General features: G+C 44.1%; 1 protein-coding gene across 2 annotated transcripts in view; it reads left to right on the top strand.

Moving 5' to 3' along the window:
* The window catches only part of RGS19 (regulator of G protein signaling 19), a 45,372-nt gene that overhangs the window by 5,654 nt on the left and 17,858 nt on the right, over positions 1-21,860 (top strand). Inside the window, exon 1 of one of the 2 annotated variants that reach the window (XM_069951682.1) lies at positions 18,709-18,850. The exons of the other annotated variant lie outside the window; for it this stretch is intronic. Coding sequence (XP_069807783.1) covers positions 18,809-18,850 — 42 coding nt within the window. The 5' untranslated portion in view covers positions 18,709-18,808. Of the gene's footprint in view, positions 1-18,708; positions 18,851-21,860 lie in introns of those variants that run through there. 2 annotated transcript variants of the gene reach the window in all.

The raw sequence follows: 21,860 nt of genomic DNA, 5'->3' as shown, positions 1-21,860 counted from the left end.
AGATCTAAATAACTGAACACGGCATCAAATCTGCAACATCAAATCTGCTGCAGATCTGCTGCGTATTTGCTGCGTATACGGTGTGTGTGTTTGTACTCTTAAGCAGATATTCCCGGGCTCCTAAAATGGTAAAAGCTGAATTGCCTCCTCGTTCCCCCTCCCATCCCTATCCCTTTTTGATTGACAGTCAGCTAGTTTGGTATGGGAAGGGGGGACAAAAGAGGCATTACAGCCCTCAACACTTCTGGGAATACCTCTTTGACAGGAGAACAAATTTTTTTTAGTACATTATAGAAGTACAGACAGATATAGAAGCACAGACAGATACTGTCATGATTGTGCCTGAAAAGGCATCAGTTCCACCCTCTGCGGCGAAGACTGCGCTTTTAGCCTTAAGTCGGTTCCTGGTTTTATTATATTCTTTGCATATATCTTCCGTGATCCGGTCCATGTTTTCTCAGTTCTCCCTGCACTTTCCTTGCTGTGGTCCATTCGCTAATTGTCTCTGCTGTGTTGTGATTGACAGGTCTCTTCACCTCTGGCTTTCTGTGATTCTCTTGTGTGTTTCTCCTGCTCTACCTATCAGCTTGGAGTCCGGGACTTCTATTCCCTTATAGCTTTGTCTCTCCCTTCAGTCTAGGCTCTTGATAGCGTTGTCCAGCTTGTCTGTTCAGCTAGATCCAGCTTTTTTGCCTTCAGTCTGTATTCCTGGTTTCCCTTTGCTTGTTTCTTGCCATTCTTTGTCTTTTGGTTCTGTGTCTTGCTTTGTCCTCAGTGTATCTTGCTTAGTCTGTAGTTTATCTCGTTTAGTCCTCAGTGTTCCTTGCTCTGTCCTCAGTTCATATTGGTTCTCTCTCTGGCTTCTGTTTCTCTGTTTGCTTTGTATATTTGTCTGGTATTGCACCTAGCTCCTAGTGCCTTGTCCTAGTATCTCCTTACCGTGTGTAATAGTGATTCTGACCTCTGGATTTCATGACCTTGACCTTGCTTGTGGATTCTGACTTTGTACTTCTGCTACCCGGGCGAGCTGGGGCGGGTGCCAGTGTTAGGGTTGCATCAGTCTGTTGTCTTCCCAGTTCCCTACCTGACAGATACCATTTGTCTCCTTATCCTAACAGCTGCCTGACAGTGTCAGCTGTTATACCTCTGTATTGCTAGAGGTATAACCAGTAGGAAGAGGGAGATTGTGATCCCGCTGTATAGAGCTCTGGTGAGACCATATCTGGAATACTGTGTCCAGTTCTGGAGACCTCACCTGGAAAAAGCATATTGATAAAATAGAACGGGTCCAAAGATGGGCTACAAAAATGGTGTCTGGTGTGAAGAATAAAATCAGGAAAGATTGATTTGAATTTGTAAAGTCTGGAGGAAAGAAGACAAAGAGGGATATTGAAACCTTTAAATATGTTAATGGACGAAATACCATTCAAGAGAGAAATGTTTTTAATTTTAAAAAAACTGAACACAAGAACAAGGGGACATAATCTAAAGTTAGCTGGGGAAACGATCAGAAACAACACATGAGAATATTACTTTACTGAAAGAGTAGTAGATGCTTGGCACAAATTCCACCTTGGCCCTATTCCACCAGACGATTATCGTTCGCATAACCGTTAAGGATTAAAGATCTCAAACGACCGTTATTGCGAAATACCTGAAAACGTTCACTCATTTCCATGGAACAATAATCGTAACTTATGAGCGTATTTGCAATCGTTTTTTCTTTGTTATTGCGTTCGTATCTACTGCGAACGACCGAACGATATCTAAGGGCCCTATTCCAACGGACGATTATCGTTCGCATTATCGTTAACGATTAACGATCTCAAAGGACCGCTATTGCGAAAGACCTGAAAATATTCACTCATTTCCATGGAATGATAATCGTTACTTATGATCATATTTGCGATCGTTTCTTCTTCGCTATTGCGTTCGTATCTACTGCGAACGACTGAACGACGTCTTATTCAATGCGAACGTTTTGCGAACGAGCAACGATAAAAATAGGTCCAGGTCCTATATAGCGATCAACGATTTCTCATTCGGTCGTTAATCGTTAACTGCATTTCAAACTAACGATTATCGTTTAGATTCGAACGATTTAACGATAATCTGAACTATATTCGTCCGGTGGAATAGGGCCCTAAGTAGATGTAAACCTGCCTGGGATAAACATATATCTATCCTAAGATAATAAGATAAGAAATACTAAAAGGGCAGACTAGATGGGCCAGGTGGGCTTTTTCTGCCAACAATGTTTCTATCTTTAATACTACTTTATTGCAAGGTACTGTTGTGTGTGCAAACTGCTATCACTGCTTGCCTGTAGCAGGCTATAATAGTAAATCCAACATGGCAGTCACAGATGCCCTAAGAGGGGTCTTGGCTGCTATGACAACCAATTCTCTTGACACAATTGCATGATTGGATGCTTGTCAGGATCAGCACCTGACCTCAAGTTGGATCCTAGTTTAAGATTTGAGTCCATCTACAAATTAGATTTTAATTCTAATCTAAGGGGGGAATTTATCAAGGGTTGTGTGCCTATTTTTAGATGATTAATCTCGGCAATGATTCCCGCTGTCTGCCCGCTCTGTGGAGCAGGTGGATATAGCGGGAGGACCGGCTGGAAAACTGGGATACAGCCTATGGCTATGGCTGTATCCCAGTTTTCCAGGCGGTCCTCCCTCTGTATCCACCTGCTCCACGGAGCGGGCAGACAGCGGGAATCATTGCCGAGAGTTCGGGTTCATACGAACCCGAACCTCGGAGGGTTCGGATCATCCCTATTTACGACTTCTTCACTTTTTTGCGACTTTTTACTTTGATGCATCCGCTATGACAATGCTACATTTTAATAAATCAGTCACAAGATATTGGAACAAAATATAAAACAATCCTCATCAAAACACAAATATGACTCCTTAGTAAATGTCGCCCTTGGGGTGCAACCAGAAATGGCTGGGTCCCATAGAAAACTTTGGTTTCCTGACTGACCACTAAGTCGTCAAGTGTAGTCAAAACTGAATAACTTCAAAGCGCTCGTCAGTGCTTTCAGTTAAAGGGACATTTTCAGAATCTGGGAGGCCTGCTCGGCTTGGCCACGGGGCTCCCTGATGTGGTAGGCCCCATATAAATCAGTAACAACAAACAAAAAAGAGACTAGACTAACATAGACGGCTCAAGGAAGAAAAAGAGTGCTGCACCTCACACCTATGGCTGATACTAGTGCCGCTAGGCTAACTAAAAAACACATCAGAATTTTGTGTATGAATTGATCAAGCCATACTGCCCCATGTACCTCGTGCCGGTATCTGATACACATGGGTCCCTACACTAAGTCCACACCGTGCCAGTCAGTGGCCACCAACTCCGCAGGCACGCACAGTCAGGGAACGGGGGCCATGGGACGGCCCTGCGACCCCCATGCCACAGGACCAGACCCAAAAACACCACACCAGAACCCGGCCAGCACCGCCGGCGGAGAAGGTCGCCCCCAAACAGCACAAGTCTGGATGAGGTATTGCACTCACCATAGCTGCTGCAAACAGAATGGGAAAAAAAGAGGAGGGATTAAAACCATGTGCACTCAGGTGTCTCCTGCTAATTGCGGTCATGTGGGTCTCACCAGGAGGAGTGCAATACACGGAGAAAAGAGAGAAACAAAATGTGGCTCAGGGAAGAAAAAGAGTGCTGCACCTCACACCTATGGCTGATACTAGTGCCCCTAGGCTGATACCTATGGCTGATACTAGTGCCCGCAATTAGCAGGAGACACCTGAGTGCACATGGTTTTAATCCCTCCTGTTTTTTTCCCATTCTGTCTGTAGCAGCTATGGTGAGTGCAATACCTCATCCAGACTTGTGCTGTTTGGGGGCGACCTTCTCCGCTGGCGGTGCTGGCCGGGTTCTGGTGTGGTGTTTTTGGGTCTGGTCCTGTGGCATGGGGGTCGCAGGGCCGTCCCATGGCCCCCGTTCCCTGACTGTGCACGCCTGCGGGGTTTGGTGGCCACTGACTGGCACGGTGTGGACTTAGTGTAGGGACCCATGTGTATCAGATACCGGCACGAGGTACATGGGGCAGTATGGCTTGATCAATTCATACACAAAATTCTGATGTGTTTTTTAGTTAGCCTAGGGGCACTAGTATCAGCCATAGGTGTGAGGTGCAGCACTCCTTTTCTTCCCTGAGCCGCTAGACTAACATAGACTTATGCACACTCGAATGAACACAAAATTAGAAATAGTTTATTAGAAAACCAACAACAACACATATGTTAAAACCACTTAAAAAGCCTAAGAAGGCCAAGATGTAACAACACAAGTACCCCCACAATAAGGGGCAACAGTAGAGATGAGCGAACCGGGTTCGGGTTCGAGTCCATCCGAACCCGATCGTTCGGTATTTGATTAGCGGTGGCTGCTGAACTTGAATAAAGCTCTAAGGTTGTCTGGAAAACATGGATACAGCCAATGACTATATCCATGTTTTCCACATAGCCTTAGGGCTTTATGCAACTTCAGCAGCCACCGCTAATCAAATGCCGGAAGTTCGGGTTCGGATGGACTCGAGCATGCTCCAGGTTCGCTCATCTCTTGCAACACGTAATGTGCCAGGTACGGTGAAACCCTCACAATACAAATCCTGCCAATATTGCACTGTATATTGTAACAAAAAAGATAATCAGAACAAAATAATCAAAACAAACTCAAATATACATGAATAAGGGTGTAGGTGCTGTGTGCCGGGGTAGTCCCGCTATTGCAGTTATTGTTTACACTATGGTCTTATATGGTCTCATGTATATTTGAGTTTGTTTTGATTATTTTGTTCTGATTATCTTTTTTGTTACAATATACAGTGCAATATTGGCAGGATTTGTATTGTGAGGGTTTCACCCCACCTGGCACATTACTTGTTGCCCTTTATTGTGGGGGTACTTGTGTTGTTACATCTTGGCCTTCTTAGGTCTTTCATCTTGGCCTTTTTAAGTGTTTTTTACATATGTGTTGTTCTTGGTTTTTAATAAACTATTGCTAATTTTGTGTTCATTCAAGTGTGCATAAGTCTATATTAGTCTAGTCGCTTTTTTCTTTGTTGTTACTGATTTCTATTTCTTGACTGGCTATCTTTTTGCACCTCTACATTTGTTGTTTAATATGCATGTCCACCACACAATTTTCTTTTGCGTGGGCCCCATATAAGCCGCTATGGCTGCTATAGTGGTAGTTACGCTCCTGCTTTCTAAGGAGTTCCGGAAAACATGGATACAGCCCTAGGGCTGCATCCAACTTCTGCAGCAGCAGGAAATGCCAAGCTTGTGGGTTTGGAGAAGCTTGCCAAGTCCAATCTGACCACCAGGTTTTCTGCAGAAAAAAGGTTTCACATATATCCATAGACCAAGAAATGTTCCTTCCTGCCTTTTGTTCAGATCCTAAAACCCCTTTTACATGGAGTGATTATCGGCAAGGAGTTTTCCTAGAAACGCTTCTTTGGCCAATAACTGGCCCCTGTTAAAGTGTCAGCGATCAGCTGAGGAGCAGGAAAACGCCCGCTTGTCAGCTCATCCCAACTTTTGAGCAATGCTTAAAATCATTGTATACTGGTCGCGCATCTTTCTGTGTAAGAAGGGAAGGGCGGCAGATAGCTGTGAATTTAGACTGCACGAACAATACAGGGATCGCTGAATTATTTGTGCCACATGAAGGCTCTGCAAGCAAGCGCCAATCTTGCTGTTTGGCACTCGTTTGCATCAAAGATTTTTTTTGCAATATAAGTGATACAACAAAATAAAGAAGGCAAGCAAATCTAACCTGGTCTGGTAGAATGGATATATCATCTCCAAGTGCCCCTTATAGAAATACAACTGGAGAGACTGCAAATCAATACATCATTTTTACAATGTATATAGTTCATATGGAGCAGGATATCATGAGATACCATATCATATGACAGCACTGCTACAGGCATAGCTTCTATATCAGGCGCCGAGAGCCCCAAGCAGCATTGTTGTGTAAAGACTTCATATCATCATATTACAACTAGGAGCAGGATATAATGGATATAGACTATATATCTACAGTGTATATTACATCACAGCTGCACAATGCTGCCACTATACAAATGTAACACTGGGCTTTACTTCATTGCTGTAAATCATGTTATACTGTATGGAGAGGTGTCCACTGGCAGAGTATACAGCTACGTCTTGCTGCACTATATTTTTATATTGGCGCGCTGTCACTTTGAGTGGTGAGTTTTTGTTACAGTAACACGCTGTAGACTTGTGATTTTATTAGGCTAGGTTCACACTATGTTTTTGCAATCCATTTTTGTAAAAAACTGATGCAATTGTGTGCATCCGTTTTGATCTGTTTTTCCATTGACTTCCATTATTTAAAAAAAAAAAATAAAAAAACGGATAAAAATTGATCCATTTTTTAATGGACACAAAAATGTAGTCGACCTAATTTTTGCGTCCGTTAAAAAAAATGGATTTTTTTTTTTTTATAATGGAAGTCAATGGAAAAACAGATCAGAACGGATGCACACAATTGCATGAGTTTTTTACAAAAATGGATGAAAAAAATGGATTGCAAAAACATAGTGTGAACCCAGCCTTATACTTTTATAACTTAAAGAACATAGTTTGGAGCTGGGTACTGTAGTGTGATATATTATTTTAAGCCAATGCCACTGTGGGGTAGGAACTGAAATTTCTTCCTGACATCACTATAGGCTCACCTATAACTGGATCTTTTACTGTTGCAAAACTAAAAACAAATGTGACATATTTGTAAATCAATTAATTGATCAAAAATTACTCCGCACCCCAGAAAGGCCACTAGGTGTCTCACTTCTCTGCAATCTGCTGCCCACTGCCTGTTGCCAGGGAAGACCTTTCTCTAGTAACAGCTAGATCAGGACAAACTACAGGAAGGTGAGGTGAGGGGCTTACCTTCTGCTGTGTACATGAAATAGGGACAGCCGAGAAAGCCTGGGCTATGTACCTGGTGTGGTGAAGATGACACTGCTACATTACAATTCTATCCAGAATTTTTATTAAAGTAATGTATTGCAGGAAATGCTCATAAAGTGCTTTTTTCCCTGCACTTACTACTGCATCAAGGCTTTACTTCCTGGATAACATGGTGATGTCACTTCCTGAATAACATGGTGATGTCACGACCCGACTCCCAGAGCTGTGCAGGCTGTGGCTGCTGGGGAGGATGTCTTTCTTCACACTCTGAACACCTTGTGGGGACATATGACGTACCGGTACATCATATGTCCCTAAGAGAACTAGATCTAGACCAGGCATGTCAAACTGTGGCCCGTGGTGCCAGGATTTTTGGCCCAACAAGGAAATCAAAAGATTTCCTTAAACTGGTCACAGGACATTGCAGTGGATTATAATATGGGCACTCCAGACGGCCACCCGGACCAGCCATATTATCTTCTAAGCACCAGGCAGTTTTAAGACTGCAGCTAAAAAGTGGATGTATCCCATACCGGCATGGGCAGCGTGGTGACATCATCACGTTTCCTGTGTCGCCTCATCCTGCAGCTTTCAGAGCCGCATCGTGGGAACCAGGATAAGAAGAAACATAGAAACATCTTATTGATTTCTTTGATTATGTCACAAAAGTGTTGGATGAAGGTGGCGCCGTGGATATTGTGGATACGGCTTCAGCGCCGTGGATATAGACTTCAGCAAAGCCTTTGATACAGTTCCACATAAAGAGCTGATAGAGAAGGATAGATATCAGAGGGTTATTGCTAATGATGTATATTCCAAGCAGAGACTGGTTACAAGTGGTGTGCCACAAGGGTCTGTTCTGGGTCCTATTCTTTTTAATATATTTGTAAGTGACATAGGAGAAGGTTTGGTAGGTAAGGTTTGTCTGTTTGATGACGACACAAAAGTGTGCAATAGGGTTGATATTCCTGGAGGTGTCAGTAATATGGAAAACGATTTAGCTTTGCTAGATAAGTGTCCAACCATTGGAAATTGGAGTTCAATGTTTCCAAATGTAAAATAATGCACTTGGGGAGGAGGAATCCTCTATCCAAGTATCACATCGGCAGTACTGTGTTGGAAAAGACTTCAGAAGAGAAGGATTTAGGGGTAGTGATTTCCTTAAAATGAGTCACCAGTGCAACCAGGCGGTGGGGAAAGCAAATCGTATGCTGGGCTGTATAGCTAGAGGTATAACCAGTAGGAAGAGGGAGATTGTGATCCCGCTGTATAGAGCTCTGGTGAGGCCACATCTGGAATACTGTGTCCAGTTCTGGAGACCTCACCTAAAAAAGGACATTGATAAAATAGAACGGGTCCAAAGACGGGCTACAAAAATGGTGGAGGGTGTGAGGCATAAACCGTATCAGGAAAGACTTAAGGATTTGAATCTGTATAGTCTGGAGGAAAGAAGGGGAAGGGGGGACATGATTGAAACCTTTAAGTATGTTAAGGGACTAAATAAGGTTCAGGAGGAAAGTGTTTTTAGTAAAAAACTGAGCTCAAGAACAAGAGGACACAGTGAGAGGTTATCTGGGGGGAAGATTAAAAGCAATGTGAGAAAATATTATTTTACTGAAAGAGTAGTAGATACTTGGAATAAACTTCCAGCAGAGGTGGTTGGTAAATCTACAATAACAGAATTTAAACACGCCTGGGATAGACATATATCTATCCTAAGATAATAAGAAAGAAAATACTAAAAGGGCAGAGTAGACGGACCCAGTGGTCTTCTCCTGCCGACAATCTTCTATATTTCTATATATTGTGCCTGCTGCCCCCCATGTATTGGGGGTCACTATTGAGGGAATAACCTGTGTGGGAGGGGGGCAATATTTGGGGAATTACCTGTGTGTGGGCACTACTGGGGGAATTACCTTTTTTGTGGGGTACTATTGGGAGAGTTAACTGTGTCTGTGGGACACTATTGGGGGAATTACCTATGTGTGTGGGGGGGCAGTGTTGGGGGAGTTAACAGTGTGGGGGCACTACTGGGGGAATTACCTTTTTTGTGGGATACTATTAGGAGAGTTAACTGTGTCTGTGGGACACTGTTAGGGGAATTACCTGTGTGTGGGGGCACTATTGGGGGAATAAATGTGAGAGAGGCCAAGTTCTGTAACTGGCCAGGGACCCATGGTACAGTTATTCCACCCCTTGGCATCCCCGTCACTGCCGCAGGTACAGCCCATGATGGTAAAAGATCCCTGCCATAGAAGAGCCAGCATACTAGGCCACAACCAAGCCATCCACTTAGGATGGCAGTACATGTGTTAAAGGGGTTATCCAGTGCTACAAAAACATGGCCACTTTCTTTCAGAGACAGCACGACTCTTGTCTCCAGTTCAGGTGCTGTTTGCAATTAAGCTCCATTCACTTCAATGGAACTGAGCAGCAAAACCCCGCCCAAGCTGGAGACAGGAGTGGGTCTGTCTCTGGAAGAAAGTGGCCATGTTTTTTTAGCGCTGGATAACCCCTTTAAGGACGGTAAGTGCAGCAGTGACGTGGACGCTTCCCTCGCTAAACTTTCCTATCCTATACTTGTCATGTAATAGTAATTTATTATATCATTTAGTATAGTGCACAGCAGTGGGAGATGCACACCACTCTGACAGTGCAAGGAACGCTGCACACTGCTCTGACACTGCCAGGAATACTGCATGTGCACTTTGAAAGACATCAAGGTTGGCTTGCTGCTTTCTTTTTATTTTGGCCCAGTGTATTTGAGTTTGACACCCCTGATCTAGACACAGAGGGACAACAAAGCAGTTGTCCATGACAACCAATCAGATTCCAGCTTTCATTTTTAAAAAGGCCCCTGAATAATAAAAGCTGAAAGCTTATTGGTCCCATTGTAGAAGGTTTGTTACTATGACAGCTTTTTAGCCATAACACTGTAGCCTACAGCCATGTTCTATGCTCCAGACTAGGGCTCGGCGGTGACACAGCATCGCTGTAGGTTGTGGTAAAGTTACAGGATGCGACTTTCTGTCCCATAAGAAAACAGTGAGGAGTCAGAAGAGTAATCCTATGATTATACCGCGGATCACAGGCCATGCCGAGTCCCTGAAAGGCCCAGACCTTACGTGTACTCTGCTGCAGCAATATGCCGTATATAGCAAATTATAATACTACAGATAGTATATAGCCAGGCAATGACTGATCTGTATTATATATGGTACATATATAATATACTAGAAAATGTACCCGGCGCTGCCCGGGTATAAAGTGTCAGTGTTTTAATTAGATTTGTTCTAAGGTGCCCAAGAGGCCAAGCTAAAGGTATTGTTTCATCTGAGTTAATCAGTGGAATTAGTGTATACCTGTAGTGCATAGTTGGAGGGGTTCTGTATACCCACAATGTATAGTTTTTAGGGGTCGCGCATATCTGTAGTGCATAGTTGGGGGGGCTGTATACCTAAAGTGTATAGTTGGGGGGGGTCCTGTATACCTGTAGTGTGTAGTTGGGGGGGCTGTATACCTGTAGTGTATAGTTGAGGGAGGTCCTGTATACCTGCAGTGTACAGTTGGTGAAGGTCCTGTATACCTGTACTGTATAGTTCGGGGGTCCTGTATACCTGTAATGTATAGTTGGTCGAGGTCTTGTATACCTGTAGTTTATAGTTTGAGGGTCCTGGATACCTGTAGTGTATAATTGGTGGAGGTTTTGTATACCTGTAGTATATAGTTCGGGGGTCCAGTATACCTGTAGTGCATAGTTTGAGGGTCCTGTATAACTGTAGTATAGAGTTGGTGGAGGTCCTGTATACCTGTAGTGTATAGTTTGGGGTCCTATATACCTGTAGTAAGTATATAGTTGGTGGAGTTCCTGTATACCTGTAGTATATAGCTTTGGGGTCCAGTATACCTGTAGTGTATAGTTTGGGGTCCTATATACCTGTAGTATATAGTTGGTGGAGGTCCTGTGTACCTGAAGTATATAGTTGGTGGAGGTCCTGTATACCTGTAGTGTATAGTTTTGGGGTCCTGTATACCTGTAGTGTAAAGTTTGGGGTCCTGTATACCTGTAGTATATAGTTTGTGGAGGTCCCGTGCACCTGTAGTGTATAGTTTTGGGGTCCTGTATACCTGTAGTGTCCTGTATACCTGCAGGGTCGTATTTACCCGTATGGCAGTGTTATTCAGTCACAGTGTGTCGGTATTGGTCAGGTCTGGTATAGTGGTGTTATCCAGTCACAGTATTGCGGTATTGGTCAGGTGTGGTATGGCAGTGTTATCTGGTATGGCAGTGTTATCCAGTCATAGTATGGCGGTATTGGTCAGGTCTGGTATGGCAGTGTTATCCAGTCACAGTATGGTGGTATTGGTCAGGTGTGTTATGACAGTGTTACCCAGTCACAGTTTGGTGGTATTGGTCAGGTCTGGTATAGCGGTGTTATCCAGTCACAGTATGGCGGTATTGGTCAGGTCTGATATGATGGTGTTATCCAGTCACAGTATGGCGGTATTGGTCAGGTCTGGTGTGGCGGTGTTACCCAGTCACAGTTTGGCGGTATTGGTCAGGTCTGGTATGGCAGTGCTATCCAGTCACAGTATGGCGGTATTGGTCAGGTCTGGTATGACAGTGTTATCCAGCACAGTATGGTGGTATTGGTCAGGTCTGGTATGACAGTGTTATCCAGCACAGTATGGCGGTATTAGTCAGGTCTGGTATGGCAGTGTTATCCAGCACAGTATGGCGGTATTGGTCAGGTCTGGTATGACAGTGTTATCCAGTCACAGTATGGCGGTATTGGTCAGGTCTAGTATGACAGTGTTATCCAGTCACAGTATGGCAGTATTGGTCAGGTCTGGTATGGCAGTGTTATCCAGCACAGTATGGCGGTATTGGTCAGGTCTGGTATGGCGGTATTATCCAGTCACAGTATGGTGGTATTGGTCAGGTCTGGTATGGCAGTGTTATCCAGTCACAGTATGGCGGTATTGGTCAGGTCTGGTATGACAGTGTTACCCTGTCACAGTTTGGTATACCTGTAGTGCCCTGTATATACATGTACTGTATAGATGGAGTAGGGGGTCCTGTATATACATGTACTGTATAGATGGAGTAGGGGGTCCTGTATATACATGTACTGTATAGATGGAGTAGGGGGTCCTGTATATACATGTACTGTATAGATGGAGTAGGGGGTCCTGTATATACATGTACTGTATAGATGGAGTAGGGGGTCCTGTATATACATGTACTGTATAGATGGAGTAGGGGGTCCTGTATATACATGTACTGTATAGATGGAGTAAGGGGTCCTGTATATACATGTACTGTATAGATGGAGTAGGGGGTCCTGTATATACATATACTGTATAGATGGAGTAGGGGGTCCTGTATATACATGTACTGTATAGATGGAGTAGGGGGTCTACCAGTTATTACTGTGGATGTTGTGAGGCAGCTTCCCTAGCAACCATTGCTCCCTGTGAAAATGAAAGCAGTAATCCTATTGGTTGCTAAGGCTCCAACTGCCGTGTCTGCTGCAGCTAATTATATCACCTGTGTTTGCAGTGAGGAGATTTTCCCATTCATCTCTATGGGGCGCCTCTCTTTCCCCTCCCCCTCCCCTCCTGTACATCTGGCGGGGACGGGACCTTCGCAATAACCTTCCTGGGCACCCAATGTATCTGTGTGCCAAATTTGGGGTCAAATGGTTCAGGCGTTTGGAAGTCTATAGAGGACAGACAGACAGACAGACAGAAGGACAGACAGACAGACAGACTTTGATTTTTATGATATAGATGTATATACAGCACAGTATATCGTGTAGTGTACATTATACAACATGGTATACAGTACATGGCACAGTGTAGACAGTACAATGTATAGTGTGCAGCACAGTATATACTATACAGCATAGTATATCGCACAGTATACAGTACAGTCTATTGTAAAGGACAGTATATAGCACAGTATACAGTACAGTCCAATGTAAAGCACAGTATAAAGCATAGTATGCAGTACAGTATATAGTGTACAGCTCCGTATACATTACAGTATATTGTATACAGCACAGTATATAATGTACAACATAACATATAGCAAAGTACATGTAGAGTGTACAGTACAGTATATATTATACAGGACAGTATATAGCAGTCATGTCAAACTCTGGCCCCCGGGCCAAATCTGGCCCGTGCGGCTGCTTTTTTTGGCCCACCAGGCAATTCAGAGTTTGAATTACATCTGGCCCGCCATGGCTACTATATAAAAGGCTATGGGGGAGGGCTGGCTACTATATAAAAGACTATGGGAAGGGCTGGCTACTGTATAAGAGACTATGGGGGAGGGCTGGCTACTATATAAAAGACTATGGGGGAGGGCTGGATACTATATAAAAGACTATGGGGGAGGGCTGGCTACTATATGAGATTACTGGGGAGGGCTTGATACTATATGAGACTATTGGGGAGGACTGGCTACTATATAAGACTATTGGGGAGAACTGGCTACTATATAAGACTATGGGGGAGGGCTGGCTACTATATAAAAGACTATGGGGGAGGACTGGCTACTATATGAGATTACTGGGGAGGGCTTGATACTATATAAGACTATTGGGGAGGGCTGGCTACTATATAAGACTATTGGGGAGGACTGGCTACTATATAAGACTCTTCGGGAGGAGGGCTGGCTACTATATAAGACTACAGGGGAGGGCTGGTTACTATATAAGAGACTATGGGGAAGGGCTGGCTACTATATGAGACTATTAGGGAGGGCTGGCTACTATATGAGACTATGGGGGAGGGCTGGCTACTATATGAGACTATGGGGGGAGGGCTGGCTACTATATGAGACTATTGGGGAGGGCTGGCTACTATATGAGACTATTGGGGAGAGCTGGCTACTATATGAGACTATTGGGGAGGGCTGGCTACTATATGAGACTATTGGGGAGAGCTGGCTACTATATGAGACTATTGGGGAGGGCTGGCTACTATATGAGATTACTGGGGAGGGCTGGCTACTATATGAGACTATTGGGGAGGGCTGGCTACTATATGAGATTACTGGGGAGGGCTTGATACTATATAAGACTATTGGGGAGGGCTGGCTACTATATAAGACTATTGGGGAGGACTGGCTACTACAGTATATGAGACTATGGGGAGGGCTGGCTACTATATGAGACTATTGGGGAGGACTGGCTACTATATAAGACTATTGGGGAGGCAGGCTACTATATAAGACTATTAGGGAGGACTGGCTACTATATAAGACTATTGGGGAGGACTGGCTACTACAGTATATGAGACTATGGGGAGGGCTGGCTACTATATGAGACTACTGGGGAGGGCTGGCTACTATATGAGACTATGGGCGAGGGCTGGCTACTATATGAGACTATGGGGGGAGGGCTGGCTACTATATGAGACTATTGGGGAGGGCTGGCTACTATATGAGACTATTGGGGAGGGCTGTCTACTATATGAGACTATTGGGGAGGGCTGGCTACTATATGAGACTATTGGGGAGGACTGGCTACTACATGAGACTATTGGGGAGGGCTGGCTACTATATGAGACTATTGGGGAGGACTGGCTACTATATGAGACTATTGGGGAGGGCTGGCTACTATATGAGACTATTGGGGAGGACTGGCTACTACATGAGACTATTGGGGAGGGCTGGCTACTATATGAGACTATTGGGGAGGACTGGCTACTACATGAGACTATTGGGGAGGGCTGGCTACTATTAAGGCACTATTGGGAGAGCTGACTAACATGTGGGGTAATTTTGGTTGGGTTGGCTATTACATGGGGTAATATTGTAGAGTTGGCTATTACATGAGTTTGGGTTTAATATCATGATCATGTCATTTATCATGCTATATAGTGTACAGCACAGTATATAGTACAGCACAGTGTATATTGTACAGCAAAGTATATAGTACAGCACAGTGTATATTGTACAGCACAGTACATAGCGTGCAGTACAGTATATAGTTTACAGCACAGTACATAGCGTGCAGTACAGTATATAGTATACAGCACAGTACATAGCGTGCAGTCCAGTATTTTGTATACAGCACAATACATAGCATGCAGTACAGTATATAGTATACAGCACAGTACATAGCATGCAGTACAGTATATAGTATACAGCACAGTACATAGCATGCAGTACAGTATATAGTATACAGCACAGTACATAGCATGCAGTACAGTATATAGTATACAGAACAGTATATAGGATACAGCACAGTATATAGTATACAGCACAGTACATAGCATGCAGTACAGTATATAGTATACAGAACAGTATATAGGATACAGCACAGTATATAGTATACAGCACAGTACATAGCATGCAGTACAGTATATAGTATACAGAACAGTATATAGGATACAGCACAGTATATAGTATACAGCACAGTACATAGCGTGCAGTACAGTATATAGTATACAGCACAGTATATAGGATACAGCACAGTATATAGTATACAGCACAGTATATAGGATACAGCACAGTATATAGTATACAGCACAGTACATAGCATGCAGTAGAGTATATAGTATACAGCACAGTACATAGCGTGCAGTACAGTATATAGTATACAGCACAGTACATAGCATGCAGTACAGTATATAGTATACAGCACAGTACATAGCATGCAGTACAGCATATAGTATACAGTACAGTACATAGCGTGCAGTACAGTATATAGTATACAGCACAGTATATAGCATGCAGTACAGTATATAGTATACAGAACAGTATATAGGATACAGCACAGTATACAGTATACAGCACAGTACATAGCATGCAGTACAGTATATAGTATACAGAACAGTATATAGGATACAGCACAGTATACAGTATACAGCACAGTACATAGCATGCAGTACAGTATATAGTGTACAGCACAGTATATAGTATACAGAACAGTACATAGCGTGCAGTACAGTATATAGTATACAGCACTGTATATAGGATACAGTACAGTATATAGTATACAGCACATAGCATGCAGTACAGTATATAGTATACAGCACTGTATATAGGATACAGTACAGTATATAGTATACAGCACATAGCATGCAGTACAGTATATAGGATACAGCACAGTACATAGCGTACAGTACATAGGATACAGCACAGTACATAGCATGCAGTACAGTATATAGTATACAGCATAGTACATAGCATGCAGTACAGCATATAGGATACAGCACAGTATATAGTATACAGCACAGTATATAGTATACAGCAGCACAGTATATAGTATACAGCACATAGCATGCAGTACAGTATATAGTGTACAGCACAGTATATAGTATACAGCACAGTACATAGCATACAGTACAGTATATAGTATACAGCACAGTATATAGCGTGCAGTACAGTATATAGGATACAGCAGAGTATATAGTATACAGCACAGTATATGGTATACAGTACAGTATATAGTATACAGCACAGTATATAGTATACAGCACATAGCATGCAGTACAGTATATAGTGTACAGTACAGTATATAGTATACAGCATAGTACATAGCGTGCAGTACAGTATATAGTATACAGCACAGTATATAGTGTACAGCACAGTATATAGTATACAGCATAGTACATAGCGTGCAGTACAGTATATAGTATACAGCACAGTATATAGCATGCAGTACAGTATATAGTGTACAGCACAGTATATAGTATACAGCATAGTACATAGCATGCAGTACAGTATATAGGATACAGCACAGTATATAGTATACAGCACAGTATAGAGCACAGTATATAGGATACTGCACAGTATATAGTATACAGCACTGTATATAGTATACAGCACAGTATATAGTATACAGCACAGTACATAGCATGCAGTACAGTATATTGTATACAGCACAGTACATAGCGTGCAGTACAGTATATAGTATATAGAACAGTATATAGGATATAGCACAGTATATAGTATACAGCACAGTATAGTATACAGCACAGTATATAGGATACAGCACAGTATATAGTATACAGTACAGTATATAGTATACAGCACAGTATATAGGATACAGCACAGTATATAGTATACAGCACAGTACATAGCATGCAGTACAGTATATAGTATACAGCACAGTATATAGGATACAGCACAGGTATATAGTAAACAGCACTGTATATAAGATACAGCACAGTATATAGTATACAGCACAGTACATAGCATGCAGTACAGTATATAGTATACAGCACAGTATATAGCGTGCAGTACAGTATATAGTATACAGCACAGTATATAGTATACAGCACAGTATATAGGATACAGCACAGGTATATAGTATACAGCACTGTATATAAGATACAGCACAGTATATAGTATACAGCACAGTACATAGCATGCAGTACAGTATATAGTATACAGCACAGTATATAGGATACAGCACAGGTATATAGTATACAGCACTGTATATAAGATACAGCACAGTATATAGTATACAGCACAGTACATAGCATGCAGTACAGTATATAGTATACAGCACAGTATATAGCGTGCAGTACAGTATATAGTATACAGCACAGTATATAGTATACAGCACAGTATATAGGATACAGCACAGGTATATAGTATACAGCACTGTATATAAGATACAGCACAGTATATAGTATACAGCACAGTACATAGCATGCAGTACAGTATATAGTATACAGCACAGTATATAGCGTGCAGTACAGTATATAGTATACAGCACAGTATATAGTATACAGCACAGTATATAGTATACAGCACAGTATATAGGATACAGCACAGGTATATAGTATACAGCACTGTATATAAGATACAGCACAGTATATAGTATACAGCACAGTACATAGCATGCAGTACAGTATATAGTATACAGTACAGTATATAGTATACAGCACAGTATATAGGATACAGCACAGTATATAGTATACAGCACAGTATATAGCGTGCAGTACAGTATATAGTATACAGCACAGTATATAGTATACAGCACAGTATATAGGATACAGCACAGTATATAGTATACAGCACAGTATATAGCGTGCAGTACAGTATATAGTATACAGCACAGTATATAGTATACAGCACAGTATATAGTATACAGCACAGTATATAGGATACAGCACAGTATATAGGATACAGCACAGGTATATAGTATACAGCACTGTATATAAGATACAGCACAGTATATAGTATACAGCACAGTACATAGCATGCAGTACAGTATATAGTATACAGTACAGTATATAGTATACAGCACAGTATATAGTATACAGCACAGTATATAGTATACAGCACAGTATATAGGATACAGCACAGTATATAGGATACAGCACAGGTATATAGTATACAGCACTGTATATAAGATACAGCACAGTATATAGTATACAGCACAGTACATAGCATGCAGTACAGTATATAGTATACAGTACAGTATATAGTATACAGCACAGTATATAGGATACAGCACAGTATATAGTATACAGCACAGTATATAGTATACAGCACAGTATATAGCGTGCAGTACAGTATATAGTATACAGCACAGTATATAGTATACAGCACAATATATAGGATACAGCACAGTATATAGTATACAGCACTGTATATAGGATATAATACACACTCGGGCAGTGACTGACGTGGAGCCGCAGCGCTGAGTTCGGAAGTGAATGGGGGCGGGGCGCATGCGCAGTGCGTCTCTGGCTGTGTCTCTGTCCCCGGGTCCCTCCCGTGTGTGTCCCGGTCCCCGGGTCCCTCCCTCCCTCCTTCCCTCCCGGTACCGGCTCCATCCCCCCCCCCGGCCAGGCGGATGTGCTTCAGGAAGCGACCGGGCTCCGGTGCTGCCCAGATTGTAAGTAGCAGCTGCCCAGCGGCTGGGAGATCAGTGCATGGGGCACCGGGAGGGGGTCCCCGAATCCTTCCCTGCAGCCCGCACCGGAACAGGGGGTCACCGAGTGCAGGGGATCTCCCCCATAGGTGTAGGAGATGTAAGGGTGTCTCCTGTACCCATTCTCACACATACTATACCCCTTACCCTGCATACTACAACTACCCCCATACCAGGCACAGGAGAGATATCACTACTACTACTCTCCATACACACTCTGTGCCCTCCCCCAGCACTACATACAGCACACACACTGTGCCCCAAACTACCCCTATACCGGGCACAGGGGAGATATCACTACTACTACTCTCCATACACACACTGTGCCCTCCCCAGCACTACATACAGCACACACACTGTGCCCCAAACTACCCCTATACCAGGCACAGGAGAGATATCACTACTACTACTCTCCATACACACTGTGCCCTCCCCCAGCACTACATACAGCACACACACTGTGCCCCAAACTACCCCCATACCGGGCACAGGGGAGATATCACTACTACTACTCTCCATACACTCTGTGCCCTCCCCCAGCACTACATACAGCACACACACTGTGCCCCAAACTACCCCCATACCAGGCACAGGGGAGGCATCACTACTACTACTCTCCATACACTCTGCCCTCCCCCAGCACTACATACAGCACACACACTGTGCCCCAAACTACCCCTATACCGGGCACAGGAGGGATATCACTACTACTACTCTCCATACACTCTGTGCCCTCCCCCAGCACTACATACAGCACACACACTGTGCCCCAAACTACCCCTATACCGGGCACAGGGGAGATATCACTACTACTACTCTCCATACACTCTGTGCCCTCCCCCAGCACTACATACAGCACACACACTGTGCCCCAAACTACCCCCATACCGGGCACAGGGGAGGCATCACTACTACTACTCTCCATACACACACTGTGCCCTCCCCCAGCACTACATACAGCACACACACTGTGCCCCAAACTACCCCTATACCGGGCACAGGGGAGATATCACTACTACTACTCTCCATACACTCTGTGCCCTCCCCCAGCACTACATACAGTACACACACTGTGCCCTAAACTACCCCCATACCAGGCACAGGAGAGATATCACTACTACTACTCTCCATACACTCTGTGCCCTCCCCCAGCACTACATACAGCACACACACTGTGCCCCAAACTACCCCCATACCGGGCACAGGGGAGATATCACTACTACTACTCTCCATACACTCTGTGCCCTCCCCCAGCACTACATACAGTACACACACTGTGCCCTAAACTACCCCCATACCAGGCACAGGAGAGATATCACTACTACTACTCTCCATACACTCTGTGCCCTCCCCCAGCACTACATACAGCACACACACTGTGCCCCAAACTACCCCCATACCGGGCACAGGGGAGGCATCACTACTACTACTCTCCATACACACACTGTGCCCTCCCCCAGCACTTCATACAGCACACACACTGTGCCCCAAACTACCCCTATACCGGGCACAGGAGAGATATCACTACTACTACTCTTCATACACTCTGTGCCCTCCCCCAGCACTACATACAGCACACACACTGTGCCCCAAACTACCCCCATACCGGGCACAGGGGAGGCATCACTACTACTACTCTTCATACACTCTGTGCCCTCCCCCAGCACTACATACAGCACACACACTGTGCCCCAAACTACCCCCATACCGGGCACAGAGGAGGCATCACTACTACTACTCTCCATACACACTGTGCCCTCCCCCAGCACTACATACAGCACATACACTGTGCCCCAAACTACCCCCATACCGGGCACAGGGGAGATATCACTACTACTACTCTCCATACACACACTGTGCCCTCCCCCAGCACTACATACACCACACACACTCTGCCCCAAACTACCCCTACACCGGGCACAGAGGAGGCATCACTACTACTACTCTCCATACACTATGTGCCCTCCCCCAGCACTACATACAGTACATACTCTGTGCCCCAAACTACCCCTACACCAGGCACAGAGGAGGCATCACTACTACTACTCTCCATACACTCTGTGCCCTCCCCCAGCACTACATACAGTACACACACTGTGCCCCAAACTACCCCCATACCGGGCACAGGGGAGATATCACTACTACTACTCTCCATACACACTCTGCCCTCCCCCAGCACTACATACAGTACACACACTGTGCCCCAAACTACCCCCATACCAGGCACAGGGGAGATATCACTACTACTACTCTCCATATATACTGTGCCCTCCCCCAGGACTACATACAGCTCATACACTGTTCCCCTAAACTACCCCTACACCAGGCACAGGAGAGATATCACTACTACTACTCTCCATACACACTTTCTGCCCTCCCCCAGCACTACATACAGTACACACACTGTGCTCCAAACTACCCCTATACCAGGCACAGGGGAGACATCTCTACTACTACTCTCCATATATACTGTGCCCTCCCCCAGCACTACATACAGTACACACACTGTGCCCCAAACTACTCCTACACCAGGCACAAGGGAGGCATCTCTACTACTCTCCATGCACACTATGTTCCCCCTCTGCAGCTATACACACTGTCCTTCAATCTACCCCTACATGAGGCACAGGAGAGACATCACCACTACGATCTATACACACTCTGTGCCCCCCCCCCCCCCAGCTACATACAGTACATACACTAAACTCCCAAACGTACTGCTTTCTATACACGTTTTGTGCCCTCCTCCTGCACTACATATACTATACATATCCCCCCACATCAGGCACAGGAGAGACATCACAACTATTACTCTCCATACACACTCTGTGCCCTCCCCCTGCACTACACACAATGTACCCCTAAACTACCCCCGCATCGGGCACAGGAGAGGTATTACTACTACTCTCTATACACACTCTGTGCCCTCCCCCTGCACTACATACAGTACACACACTGTGCCCCAAACTACACC

This window comes from Dendropsophus ebraccatus, chromosome 14, assembly GCF_027789765.1.
Source record: "Dendropsophus ebraccatus isolate aDenEbr1 chromosome 14, aDenEbr1.pat, whole genome shotgun sequence".
In the NCBI taxonomy this organism is placed as follows: Eukaryota; Metazoa; Chordata; class Amphibia; order Anura; family Hylidae; genus Dendropsophus; species Dendropsophus ebraccatus.
This window is presented reverse-complemented; position numbering and strand designations above follow the sequence as displayed.